The sequence below is a fragment of the Rattus rattus genome, chromosome 11 (genome assembly GCF_011064425.1).
Source record: "Rattus rattus isolate New Zealand chromosome 11, Rrattus_CSIRO_v1, whole genome shotgun sequence".
Lineage (NCBI taxonomy): Eukaryota > Metazoa > Chordata > Mammalia > Rodentia > Muridae > Rattus > Rattus rattus.
In genome coordinates, this window is record NC_046164.1 from 983,259 (window position 1) to 997,493 (window position 14,235).

A 14,235-nucleotide genomic window follows, 5' to 3' on the forward strand; every position below is an offset into this window, starting at 1 on the left:
TAAATCAATTTTATAGCAGATGGGAACTGGAAACTCAACGAGAAAAGTGGTAGACGTAGATTTTAACTATTTTAAATATTATGGGGCCTAAAATTCTTATTTCCTCATTTACAACTCTCTACTTGGTACATACAATGCTCTAGGTACTCATTAGCTTAGGTTCAAGTGTCCGCTATCAGGGAATTTGCCCCTCATGCTTTCTGTGGTGTGAGTTGTGGGATGACAGAAGACCAAGTAGACTATCGGCAGAAGAAGATGTTGTAAGGGACATGTCTCATGTTGAATTTGGATGCTCTTATTATGACAGAGGGGAATCATGGGTTTTAGAGGAGAGATGAGTGCTTGAGTGCACAATTACCTGGTCGAATTGCAAGACCAGAAGTAAGATGATCAGTAATAGGAAACCGTGAACAAGGAATGGGCAGTGTGAATAGAGGATGGCAGCTGTGCATGCTTAGCCAGTGGGGTTATTCATTCTGCAGAGGTTCAGAAGACAATGAGATGATGCTACTGAACATGGGCTTTGGTGTCATGCACATCTGCAGAGACAGGCTTTGGCAGTAACTACCATGATTTTCCTAGACCAGAGGCCATTTGCAGTTGTTCAGTGGTCTCCTGTGAACTGTGACTGCTGCATATATATGCTACATTCTCCTGTGTCATAGAGTTGGGAATCGAATCTCTGTTTCTATCACTAATCTATAATTTAGTTCTCTCTCTTTTGCTCACTTGTTGCTTCATCTTCCTGACAAGTGTATGAGATGCTATGTCTTGAAGATGTCTCAAATTTCTGTCTCGCCCAGAGCTGAAAGCTAGGAGCACTGACCCACCTGAGAGCAGAGGTAAGACCAACTCTTCTGCTCTGAACAACCTGACTGCAGGCCTTAGGACACACAACCCAGGAGCAGTCTGGTACAGGATCTTTCAGGTTTCTGCCCGCACATGGAGCTGCTGAACCAGTCCTACAGTTCTCTGCACCCAAATCCAGTGAGGCAGAGAGCTGGACTCTCAGAAGTGCAGACAATCCTGGGAGCTCAGGGGAGACTACCAGTTCTGTTCACATTCTTGGACCAAGAGGAACCTGCCTAGTGCCCTCTGGACACAGGAACCTAGGAGCAGTCAGGGGCAGAACCCTTTTGGTTTCTGCCTGTGATTGGAGTTGAACTGGTCCCACAGTTCTCTGTACCCAGATCTGGCTGTAAGAAAACAGGTTTACAGGAGTACTGACACAAAGGCTTACAGGAGGGCCAAGCCACTGTCAGAGACAGGAAGACAAGTTAACACCAGAGACAGCCTGATGGTGAGAGGCAAGCACAGGAATCTAAGCAACAGAAACCAAGACTACTTGACATCATCAGAGCCCAGATTTCCCACCAAAGCAAATACTGGATATCCAAACACATAGGAAAAGCAAGATTTGGATTTAAGATCACATCTCATGATGATGATAGAGGACTTAAGAAGGACATAAATAACTCCCTTAAAAAAATACAGGACAATACAGGTAAACAAGCAGAAGCCCTTAAAGAGCAAACACAAAAATCCCCTAAAGAAATACAGGAAAACACAACCACACAGGAGAAAGAATTGAGCAAAATTATCCAGGATTTAAAAATGGAAATAGAAACCATAAAGAAATCACAGAGGGAGACAACCCTGGAGATAAAAAAACATAGGATAGAGATCAGGAGACATACATGCAAGCATCACTATCAGAATACAGGAGATAGAAGAGAGAGAATCTCAGGGGCAGAAGATACTGTAGAAAACATTGACACAACCATTAAAGAAAATGTAAAATGCAAAAAGCTCCCAACCCAAAAATTCCAGGACACAATGAGAAGGTCAAATCTAAGGATAATAGGTATAGAAGAGAGCAAGGATTCCCAAGTTAAAGGGCCAGTAAATATCTTTAGCTAAATTATAGAAGAAAACTTCCCTAACCTAAAGAAAGAGATGCTCATAATCACATAAGGAATCTACAGAACTCCAAATAGATTGGACCAGAAAAGAAATTCCTCCCATCACATAATAGTTAAAAAACCAAATGCACAAAACAAAGAAATAATATTAAAAGCAGTAAGGAAAAAATGCCAAGTAAGGCAGAACTATCAGAATTACACCAGACTTCTCACCAGAGACTATGAAAGCCAGAAGATCTTAGACAGATGCTATACAGACCCTAAGAGAACACAAATGCCAGCCCAGGCTACCATATCCAGCAAAACTCTCAATTAACATAGATGGAGAAACCAAGACATTCCACGACAAAACCAAATTTACACAATATCTTTCCACAAATCCAGCCCTACAAAGGATGATAGAGGGAAAACTCCAATATAAAGAAGGAAACTACACACTAGAAAAAGCAAGAAAGTAATCTTGCAACAAATCTAAAAGAAGGGAAACACACAAAGATGTTGTTAGAGACATTCCATCTCTAACAACAAAAATAACAGGAAACAACAATCATTATTCCTTAATATCTCTTAATATCAATGGACTCAATTCCCCAATAAAAAGATATAGACTAACAGAATGGGTATGTAAAGAGGAGCCAGCATTTTGTTGCATACAAGAAACACACCTCAGAGATAAAAACAGATACTACCTCAGAATAAAAGTTTGGAAAACAATGTGCCAAACAAATGGTCCCAAGTAACAAGCTGGAGTAGCCATTCTAATATTGAACAAAATTGAATTTCAACCAAAAGTTATCAAAAAAATAAGGAAGGACACCATATTTATCAAGGAAAAATCCACCAAGATGAACTCTCAATCCTGAATATCTATGCCCCAAATGCAAGGGCACCTACATTCATAAAAGTAATTTTACTAAAGCTCAACACACACATTGCACCTCACACAATAATAATGGGAGACTTCAACACCCCACTCTCATCAATGGACAGATCATGGAAACAGAGATTAGAGACACAGTAAAACTAACAGAAGTTATTAACCAAGTGGATTTAACAGATATTTAGAGAACATTTCATCCTAACACAAAAGAATATACCTCCTTCTCAGTACCTAATGGTACCTTCTCCAAAATTGACAATATAATCAGTCTCAAAACAGGCCCCATCAGCTACTTCAGTCCTTTCTCTAACTCCTCCATTGGGGACCCCATTCTCAGTCTAAGGTTTGCTGTATCTGCCTCTGTATTTGTCAGGATTTGGCTGAGCCTCTCAGGAGACAGCCATATCTGGCTCCTGTCAGCATGCACTTCTTGCATCCATAATGGCGTCTAAGTTTGGTGTCTGGATATGGGCTGGATCCCCAGGTGGTGTAGTCTCTGGATGGTCTTTCTTCAGTCTCTGCTTCATACTTTGTCTCTGTATTTCCTCCTGTGAGTATTTTGTTCCCTCTTCTAAGAAGGATTGAGGCCTTTAAAGAGGAAGTGAATAAATCCTTTACAGAAGTGCAGGAAAATACAATCAAACAGGTGAAGAAAATGAAAAAGAACTGGCCAAGAACTGAAAATGGAAATAGGATAAACAAAACATAAACTGAGGGAATCCTGGAGATGGAAAACCTAGGAAGAAGAACAGGAATAGACTCAAACATCACCAACAGAGTACAAGTGAAGAGAAAATCTCAGGTTTAGAAGATAGAACTGAAGATAAAAATTGGTCAACAAAAATGCAAATCTAAATGTTTCATGACACAAAACATCCAGGAAAATTGGGACACTATAAGAAGATCAAATCTAAGAATAATAGGGATAGAAGAAAGAGAAGATTTCCAGGTACAAGGCCAAGAAAACTTCAGCAACAAAGATAAATATTACCTCAAAGTTAAGGACTAGAAAAGTTTTTTAAGCAATTGGACACAAGAAACAAGCTGAAGTAACCATTATAATATCTAATAAAACAGACTTTCAACCAAAAGTATTCAAAAGAGATAGGTAAGGACTCTTAATACTCTTCAAATGTAAAATCTACCAAGTTGTCCTATCTATTCTGAACAACTATGCTCCAAATGCAAGGACACCCACATTTGTAAAGGAAACCTTATTAAAGCTTAAATCACACATTGAACTCCATCCATCAACAGCCAACATTTACCAATGGACAGGTTATTAAGACAGAAACTAAACAGAAACAATGAAACTAATAGAGGTTATAAATCAAATGTACCTAACAGATATCTACAGATCATTTCACTTAAACACAAGAGAATATACTTTATTTTCAGTACTTCACAGAACCTTCTCCAAAATTGATCATATACTCAGTCACGAAGCAAGCCTCAGCAGATACAACAAAATTTAAATTACCCCCTGTGTCTTATCAAACCACCATTAATTAAACCTGGACCTAAACAACAGAAAGACTATAAATTCATGGAAACTGACACCTCTATACTCAATGATTAGTGGTTAAGAAATAAATTAAAGACTTTCTAGAAGTCAATGAAAATGAAGGTACAACATACTCAGACTGTGGGAAACAATGAAAACAGTGTTAAGAGAAAAGTTCAAAGCATTAAGTGTTATGACAAGGAAATTGGAGAGATTCCCTGCTAGTGACTTAAAAGCACACCTAAAAACTCTAGAACAAAAAGAACCAAAAGGAGCAGACCGAAGGAAAATAAACTCAGGGCTGAAATCAATAAATCAGAAACAACAAAAAAAAATTGCAAATAATCAATGAAACTAAGAGCTACTTCTTTTAGAAAATCAACAAGATAGACACACCCTTATCCAAACTAATTAAAAGGTGGAAAAACAGTATCCAAATCAATGAAATAAGAAGGGGGCATAACGACAGAGATCAAGGAAGTCTGAAAAATCATTAGGTTTTATTTCCAAAGCCTGTACACTACAAAACTAAAAATTCTAAATGAAATAGATGGTTTTCTAGATATATACTACTTACCAAAGTTAATTCAAGATAAGGTAAACTAAACAATCCTATAACCCCTAAGGAAAAAGTCTCACCCCAAAAACGCCCAGGGCCAGATGGTTTTAGTGCAGAATCATATCAGAATTTTAAAGAAGAGCTGATACCAATACTCCTCACACTGTTCCACAAAATATAAACAGAAGGAACATTGCATTCTATGAGGCCACACCTCCTACCCTGATACCTAAACCACGTAAAGACTTAACAAAGAAAAGAATTTCACAACAATTTCTTTTATGAAAATTGATGCCAAAATACTCAATAAAATACTTGCAAACTGAATCCAAGAACACATCAAAAACATCACCTATCATTATCAAGTAGTCTTCATCCCAAGGTTATAGGAATGGTTCAATATATGAAGATCCATTAATGTAATCCACTATATAAACAAATTTAAAGAAAAAAACCCACATGCGATGTTGAAAAAGTCTTTTACAAATCCTACACCTATCGTGTTAAAAGTCTTGGGAAATAACGTAGACGTGCGGTAGAGTTTGAGCCCCTCTCGCGCATGAGGCACTCGTGTCCGCTTTCCAGCGCCTGCAGAGAAGATGTCCCACCCATCCCCAGCAGCCAAGCCCTCCAATTTCAAGAACCCGCGAGTCTTCTTTGATGTGGACATCGGCAGGGAGCGAGTTGGATGAATTGTTTTAGAATTGTCTGCAGATACTGTTCCTAAAACTGCAGAAAAATTTTGTGCATTGTATACAGGAGAAAAGGGCACTGGTTCGACAACTGGGAAACCTCTGCATTTTAAAGGATGTCCTTTCCACCGAATTATTAAGAAATTTATGATTCAGGGTGGAGACTTCTCAAATCAGAATGGGCCAGGTAGAGAAAGTATTTATGATGAAAAATTTGAAAATGAGAACTTTCATCGTAAGCATGAACGGGAGGGTTTGCTGAGCATGGCAAATGCCGGCCCCAATACAAATGATTCTCAGTTCTTCATCACAACAGGTCCGACTCCTCATGTGGATGGGAAACATGTGGTATTTGGTCAAGTAATGAAAGGACACGGTGTGGCAAGGATGCTTGAAAATGGAGAAGTGAATGGTGAAGAACCTGCCAAACTCTGTTATTGCAGAATGTGGAGAATTGAAGGAAGGGGATGACTGGGGAATATTCCCCAAAGACGGCTCTGGGGATAGTCATCCAGACTTCCCCGAGGATGCAGATATAGACTAAAAAATATGGCTATTAAAAATATGCGAAGGTTTTAAGGTACATGGATAGGTCAAAGGCTGTTACTGAGAAAGCGGATCTATCCAGACTGCAACTAGAGCCTTAAGTTGTGTGCTGAATATTGGTGCTTGTGAATTGAAGATGTCAAACTGGCAGGGGGCAGTTGACAGTTGCTTGGAGGCTCTTGAAATGGACCCTTCAAACACTAAAGCACTATACCGAAAAGCGCAAGGATGGCAAGGATTGAAAGAATATGATCAAGCATTGGCTGATCTTAAGAAGGCACAGGAGAGAGCCCAGGAGATAAAGCTATCCAGGCAGAACTGCTTAAAGTTAAACAAATGATAAAGGCACAGAAAGATAAAGAGAAGGCAGTGCATGCAAAAAATGTTTGCTTAATAAGGATTAAAGTTTCCTTAACTACTATACATTGATTATATAAAGGACAATATATATTACTGTCTACATGATCCCTGATGTGTTTCCCTTGATCTTTGTCATTGTTTACATAGCAGTGCTGACATCGGTTCCTTCTTGATAAAGTATTATGAATTACAGTGAAAAAATAGTCTTGGGAAGATCAATGATACGAGGTGCATGGTTAAACTAATAAATGCAAGAACACAGCAAGCCAACAGCCAACTCAAATTAAATGGAGATGATATTAAAGCAATTCCACTAAATTCAGGGACAACACAGGCTGTTGCTCTCTCCTTATCCGATATAGTACTTGACATTCTAGATAGAGCAATAATACAACTAAAAGAGATCAAGAGGATACAAATTGAAAAGGAAGAAGTCAAAGTATCACTATTCACATTTGATATGATAGTATACATAAGTGACCCCAAATATCTGCCAGCAAACTCCTACAACTGATAAACCACATCAACAAAATGACTGGATACAAAATTAACTAAAAAAACAAAATCAGTGTCCTCTCTATACAAACTATAAATGGGCTGAGAAAGAAATTATAGAAGCAATCCCCTTTACAATAGCCACAAATAGTATAAAATATATGGGTGTAACTCCAAGTGGATCAAAGACCTCATCATAAAACAAGACAATATATCTAAAGAAAATGTGGGGAACTGACTTGAACACATTGGCATAGAAGACAACTTCTTGAACAGAACACCAATAGCTCAGCCACCAAGATCAATTATCATGAAACTGTAAAGCTTCTTGTAAGGGTAAGGACACCATCAATAGGACAAAACAGCAGCCTACAGAATGGGAAAAAGATCTTCACCAACCTTACATCTGACAGAGGACTAATATTCAAAATAGATATACAAAACAAGAAATTATACACCAATAACCAAATTACCCAATTGAATCTTTAATGGCCACAAAGCATTTAAAGAAATGTTCAATAGCCTTAGTGATCAGGAAAATGTGAATCAAAATGGCCACGAGATTCTATCTTACATTGGTCAGAATGGCTAAGTTTGAAAACTCAAGTGACAGCACATGCTGGTGAGCATGTGGAACAAGGGGAACATCCTCCATTTCTGGTGGGAGTGCAAACTAGTACAACCACTTCGGAAATCAACTAGGTGTTTTATCAGAAAATTGGGCTAGTTCTACCCCAAGACCCAACTATACCACTCCTGGACACAGAGTCAAAATATGCCCCATTGTACCACTGGACACAGACCCAAAAGATGTCCACAGGGATACTTGTTCAACTATGTTCATACCTTCTTTATTCATAATAGCCAGAAACTGGAAATAACTTAGATGTCCCTCAACTGAAGAATGGATAAGGAAAAATATGGTATATCTACACAATGGAATACTACTCAGCTATTAATATAAATAATGAAATATAAATGAAGAATAAATAAATAAAAAACAAAGACATAGTGGAATTTGTAGGCAAGTAAATGGAACTGGAGACTATCATCCTGAGTGTGGTAACCCAGACTCAGAAAGACACTCATGGTATATTTTCATTTATAGGTGGACATTAACCACAAAATAGAGGATAATGATGCTATAATCAACAGACCCCAAAAAAGTCTAGGCGATGAGGGTCCAAAAGATGATACTTGAACCTTACTCAGAACGGGAAATAAAACAGACACCACAGGACTGAGTTGGGGAGGGGTTGGGGAGGGAATCGGGTATGGAGAGAAAGGGAGGAGGAGGTGGTGGCGAACTGGGAAAGAGAATGGAAATTGGTGTGGGGCATTTCTGAGAATATCTGGAGTCCTGGGACAGGGGAAGCTTCTGGGAATCGATGGGGGTGATCTTAACTGAGACTCCTAATAGCAGGGGATATGGAGACTAAAGTGGCCGCCTCCTGTAGCCGGACAAGATTTCCAGTGGAGGGAGGGGGACACCCACAAAATCTTGGGTCCAAAATTTGTCCTGCCTACAATCAGTGCAGGGAAAAAGATGGAGTGAAGACTGAGGAAATGGCCAACTCATCATTGGCCTAACTTGAGACCCATCCCACGGGAGAGAAACAACCGCTGACACTAGTTGATACTCTGCTATGCTTGTAGAGTATAGCATACAACAGAGCCCAGCACAACCGTCTGCTGAGATGCTCTATCCATCAGCTGATGGAAACAGATGCAGAGACTCACAGCCAAAGATCAGGCAGACTTGGAGAGTCTTGTGGAAGAATGGGAGACAGGGCTGGGAGACTCAGAGGGCCAAGGATACCACAAGAAAAGTCCACTAGCCTGGGCCCAAGGGGACTCACAGAGCCTGAACCACCAAACAAAGGGCATAAAGGGGCTGGACCCCCTACACATTTTAGCAATGTGAAGGTTGGTTTTCATGTGAGTCCCCTAGCAATCAGAGTAGGGGCTGTTACCAACTCTGTTTCCTACCATTGGCACCTCTTCCTCTAGCTGGACTGCCTGGTTCAGACCTTAGTGGGAGAGGATGTGTTTAGTCCTGCTGTTTAAGGTTCCATAAGAAGGTGGTACCCAAGCGGGCCTTCTCCTTCTCTGAGGAGTAGGGTAAAGATAATGAGGATGGGATTCGTGAGGGTGTGATTAGTTGGAGAGGAGGGAGGGCTGTGACCAGAATATAAAGAGAATAAATAAATTTAAAAAATTAGTCAGTTGTCAAGTGGTTAATAATAGCATACAATAGTTTTATATTTTAAAATATGTTTACTGAAATTTTATGTGGTTTGACTAGTTCTGAATTAGAATAGACAGACAGACAGGACAGACACACAGACAGATAGATGATAGCACCAAGTTAGGTGAGCAGAGTTAGGATAAATGTGAAAGGAGTTGGGGGAGGGAAAAGAATATGATTAAAACATATGAAAACATTGTTCATGCTTTTTTCATTAAAAAAAAACAAAACCTTTTTATTGATTCTTTGTGAGTTTCACATCATGTACACCAGTTCCTAGTGTTCATCTTCCCATTCCCTCATATCCCCCCTTCACCCTTTCATCCTTCCTCCCAAAATAAACACACACACACACACACACACACACACACACACACACACACACACACACACACACACACACACCGACAAAAGAGGATAGCAAGCCTCTCATCATGAAAGGTGTAGTATATCACACTTTTAAATCCTTCTGCCCATACATCTTCACTTGTAAGTGTTCTGGTTTGCGATCGCTGGGTCTGTGACACCATCAGTATTGGATCCTCCTCAGGACTCCTGGTTCCTCTGTTGTTGCCCTGTATTGTAAGGATCCTGTAGCTTTGGATCTCCAGGACTGGTCCTTTCCTGAGTTCCATGCATGGTGCAGACTTTGGGGTGGGCCAACTCAGAGCTCTGGATCCAGGTCTGGGTTGTATCAAAGCCGGTTGGTGTGTTGGCTCTCCTTTTTCTGAAACACCAGGGGAATTCTCCAGCACTGCTCCAGCTAGGCCACCCCATGCTGCCATGGACAGGAGGCAGATTGCACCAGGCTAGTCAAGCACTGGGCCCACTCACCCACGTGCAGCCCTATCTGCAAGGCGTTGGGCCAGCTTTCCCTGGGTTTCTTGGGGTTGGTTCACCCACTTCTTTGCCGTCAGGGCACAGCTCCAGCATGTTGTCCAGGCAAAGTGCAAGGCTGCTCTCTGGAGTGCTAATGCCAGTGAGGGGACAGAGATAGCCCTCCTGCTCTCATTTCCTTTAGGCCACCTCTCAGACTGCTGCGGGCAACCATGAGGGAAGGGAAGGGGCACCCCATTCTCACACCACCTCACGGCACAAGAGTGGTGAGACTAGCTCTCCCACACTTGGGCCCTCAGAATGGCTTACATCCACCCCCCTTTACCAGTGCCAGCTCCATGGTGCTGTCAGGTGAGGTCCAGGGCCTTTATTTTTCTCTTAGTTTTGAGCTTATACTGATGTAATTTTCCTCTGCCCTTCACTCTGTCAAGCCCTCCCATATCCCTTTTCTTGCCCTCTTTCAAATCCACGGTCTCTTTTTCATTAATAGCTCCATACCTACCTGTATATGTACATACTGTATAGTCCTAAATACAGCCGGTTCAATCTGTGTGACATTGCTTTCATGCATGTTTACAGGGGTGACTATTTGGTACGGGACAACCAATTGGTGTGCTCTTCCCTGTAGATTATTTCTCCTACTCAGCCTCTCTGAGTTCCTTGTAGCTCTTTGTGTATAGTTGGGGCCCTGTGGTGATCTTTGTACAGCTCATGGCTCATGCTCTGCCAGTCCTGTTGGTGAGACCTTATGGGTATTTCTCTTTGAGAAAATACTTCCGTAATAAGGGTAATACTCTTTGCATTGCCAAATATGATGTTATGTTCTTCTAGTTATTTGATTTTGGATTGTGCACTAGTTATTTTTGTATATAATTTTGACTATACATTGTCTCGAGGATGTTAATCTTTGGCCTTTTGTTATATGCTTAGGTAGACTTGTCATCTTTATTTGGGGAAACAGACTTGTAAGAGAGTTTTAGAGTGTATTTTAAACAATATTCCAATTTATTTTCTTCCCAGATACTTGATTGTTTGAGGGAAAGTAGCCACAATAGCCATGATCTGAAGTGCTCATAATCTCACAGTTAAATGTTTGTATTTTAATTATCCTAGGCCAGAGTCTACTTAAACCCACTCCCTCTCATATACGATATTTGCTCTTTACTCGGTGTTTTGGCCTGTTTTGATTTCTTCATTTTTAGTAGAATGAAATTACAGATCTTTACAGAAGATCCTATTTCTGGTTTTGTTTAACCAATGAATTTTAATTTTTCATGTAAGATTCTTAAGAATTCTGCACCAGAATATCAAATACATCACACAGTAAATCAGTTGCTGCCAGAATAATTTATTGAGGAGAATCAGCCCAGTGACAACAGACCCACTTGAAAAGTCTGTATCAGAAAAGAATGAAGATATGTGTCCTTGAATTGCTAACCAACTGTCTAAGAAGAGTACAATAGTCAACGTTTAAGATCTGAAAAAAAATTGACAAAAATTCAGGATATAAATCTTAGCAGGAAGAACAGTCAATTCATGTTAATACATTATGTTTTCAAATGAATACACAGGTAAAACTAACACTTTATTTTAACTAGCATTAAATACGAGAAGATGTCTGATTTCTTATGTTACACATGGATATTAAAATTACAAGGAACTTTGATTCTTACATTCATGAAGGTTTCCAATCTGTATTATAATTAAAGAGAATACATCTGTGGTAATAACAAGGAAAATGTTTAGAAAAGGAGTATCAGAAAGCTTTTTAAGGCCTCAGTAATTTTTACATGTTTCTTGATTCGTTTTACATCCTTAATTTCACTAAATTATAATATTTAGAATGAATTGAATGCCACATGTCATTAAATATTGCCAGGAATGACTTCCTCCACTACTTGCCCTCTTCATGCCTCTAAAATATGGAAAGATTTTACACTAAGGTAAGTGGTTACATAACTGAAACCTAGGAAGCGCTGAGGTTGGTTTTAAAATTGCTCTTTAATGTGTTTTGCTGCATGACCTCTATCCACGACTATCTGTGTGTTCTAAGTCTGATATACTTGCCTTAAATGCTCACAGTACTTTTTTCCTTTTAAAGATTTTTCTTGCTGAGTAGCTTCTTAGATATTATGACTATCTCTTAACCCATCATGTGTCTATGTGGCTTCCCTTATGTTCCTGGTTTTACATCATGAGTTCATCTGGTTCTTCTTTGAGCAGTTTAAAGATACCGGAGTCATTGTTAGATAAGTCCTCCTTGTCCCCACTCTGTTCTACTACAGAGGTCACTGAAGGGAATTCCTCTGTGACATTAGTGACAGACTCTGCTGCATCCTTTTCAGGCGATTTCTTTGTGTCCACGTGCGGTTCCTCCACGACGACGCTGTTAGTTTCGGAGGCAGTGACAACGAAGTCGTACCTAGATTCAACGGCGGTGAGCAGGACAGCATGAGACTCTGCTTCATTTGCAGCATCTTTTTCCACCCAAGTATTAACTCCGTCAGCCGGCTCCTCATCAGTTAAAGGATCTTCTGGGTTATCTTTGGCTTTTTCAGCTGAGTTAGTGAGTTCAAAAACAGTGATAAATTTTTCTTCTTCGGAGTCACTTAATTTAGTCATGGTTTTGGGCCTATCTTCTGAAACAATCAAGTCAATCTTAGTGACTTTGTCTTCTGCAACGTTGGTTATGTCTGGAATGGTGGTGACCTCCTTTTCAGTACAGGGAGGGACGTCAGACTCAGGACTAAAGGAGTCAGTGACCTGGACAGCTCCATCATCAGGAACGTCAGAGCTAGTCGAAGAACTAACATCAGTTTCAGTATTCTCATCTGGAGGTACAGAGGTATCCTCGTCATTGGCAGAGCTGTCCTCCTGTGTTTCAGAGAGCTCAGCACTGGGTTTGACTTCTTTGTCGTCTGCGTCAATGGAGGCTAAGAGGATGTCTTCCTTCGCTATGTTACTGGAAAAATCAATTAAAGAAACAGTGCCAACTGGGGATGAGATATTTCCAATTTTCACCGGAATGAAATTTTCAGTAATTGATTCCTTAGGTTTGGAGTTGGTAGTTTCAGTCGGAGTGGTAATTTCTTTCTCTGGAAGAGTTGATGATTTCAGACTTGCTTCAATATCTTCTTCTAATTTAAGTTTTTCCTTTGTAGGTGTGAGCTTGTTGACTGTAGTTGAAAAATCACCATCTGCGGTGCAGTCATTTACTGAAGTAATGTGGTCTCCTTCAGAGGTAATAGTTGTTTCTGATTTAGGAATAGTGTTGTCAGCCCCAAAGAAAATGTCCGCTTCCGTTGGTGTTTTACTGCTGTCTCTTGGAGGACGAGAATAAATTTTGGGAGATCCATCTTCAGCCATGGGGCAGAGGAGCACCGAGCACTCTCACAGATCTTTCCTCTGGGCTTAGTGGCATCCCTGGGCAGGGGAGTTGTGCCCAGCATAGTGACTGAAGCATTGGTCATTATGGGGATTGTTACATCAATCACCCAGGTAATGACAGGGGCTCACCATGGAAGCTGTTTCTTGGTTGTGATTAGACATCTCCTAGAATGAGTATTAATATTAGAAGAAAAGATGATGGAGTTCTGACTATAAAATAAAAACCCATACTAAGTATTTTATTTTTTAGAGAACCTAGGATTTACCATGTTTCTAGTTACAAGTGTATGCTTTCTGACCTGGCCTCGTGCCCCTTGACACAGACATACTCAAGCCTGTTAGGTACTTTGTGGTTTAGTGTCAGTAAGCGGCACTCAGGATGATGGAAGGCTCTCAGTTATCTTTGTTGAAATCAACTGTTTTACAAGTAAGTGACCCTGTATTATAGGAAGCAGGGCTATTCTTTTCTCTGAGATGCATGGTGCTTAAATAACTAAACTTTAAAAACACTTTTGATAGTGAATAAGAATAAAGAAGATAATTATGTGGCAGATACTTCCGTCAGTTCTTTTATTCTGAGAGGAAAATATTATTTTTAAAGTATAATAATAATAATAATAATAATAATAATAATACTTAGTAGATTGGTAAGGCTTTTTGTGTTTTCTTCAGTTAACTTGAGGCACACTGTATCAAGTTTTGTAGGTTTGGGTTTTTTTATGGATTTCTGCCCCTACAAATTATTATTTCAACCTCAGAAGACTTTTCTGAGAGGAAGTTGCTGTCATGTATTTAAATTCACAAG

The 14,235-nt window shown here is 39.8% G+C and overlaps 1 protein-coding gene and 1 pseudogene across 1 annotated transcript; one reads left to right on the forward strand and one right to left on the reverse strand.

Annotated features, from left to right (window-relative positions):
• The first annotated feature begins 5,464 nt into the window (after window positions 1-5,464).
• On the forward strand, window positions 5,465-6,532 carry LOC116912631 (annotated as a pseudogene).
• Window positions 6,533-12,230: 5,698 nt separating this feature from the next.
• Cabs1 (calcium binding protein, spermatid associated 1) lies at window positions 12,231-13,446 on the reverse strand. The gene has a single exon (XM_032917056.1). It carries the CDS (start codon window positions 13,407-13,409, stop codon window positions 12,231-12,233), a length of 1,179 nt encoding a protein of 392 aa, XP_032772947.1. The 5' UTR covers window positions 13,410-13,446.
• Between the last annotated feature and the right edge of the window lie 789 nt (window positions 13,447-14,235).

Excerpts from the sequence above, each read along its gene's own strand:
- Cabs1 (XM_032917056.1), bottom strand. The coding sequence starts at position 13,409 with ATGGCTGAAGATGGATCTCCCAAAATTTATTCTCGTCCTCCAAGAGAC.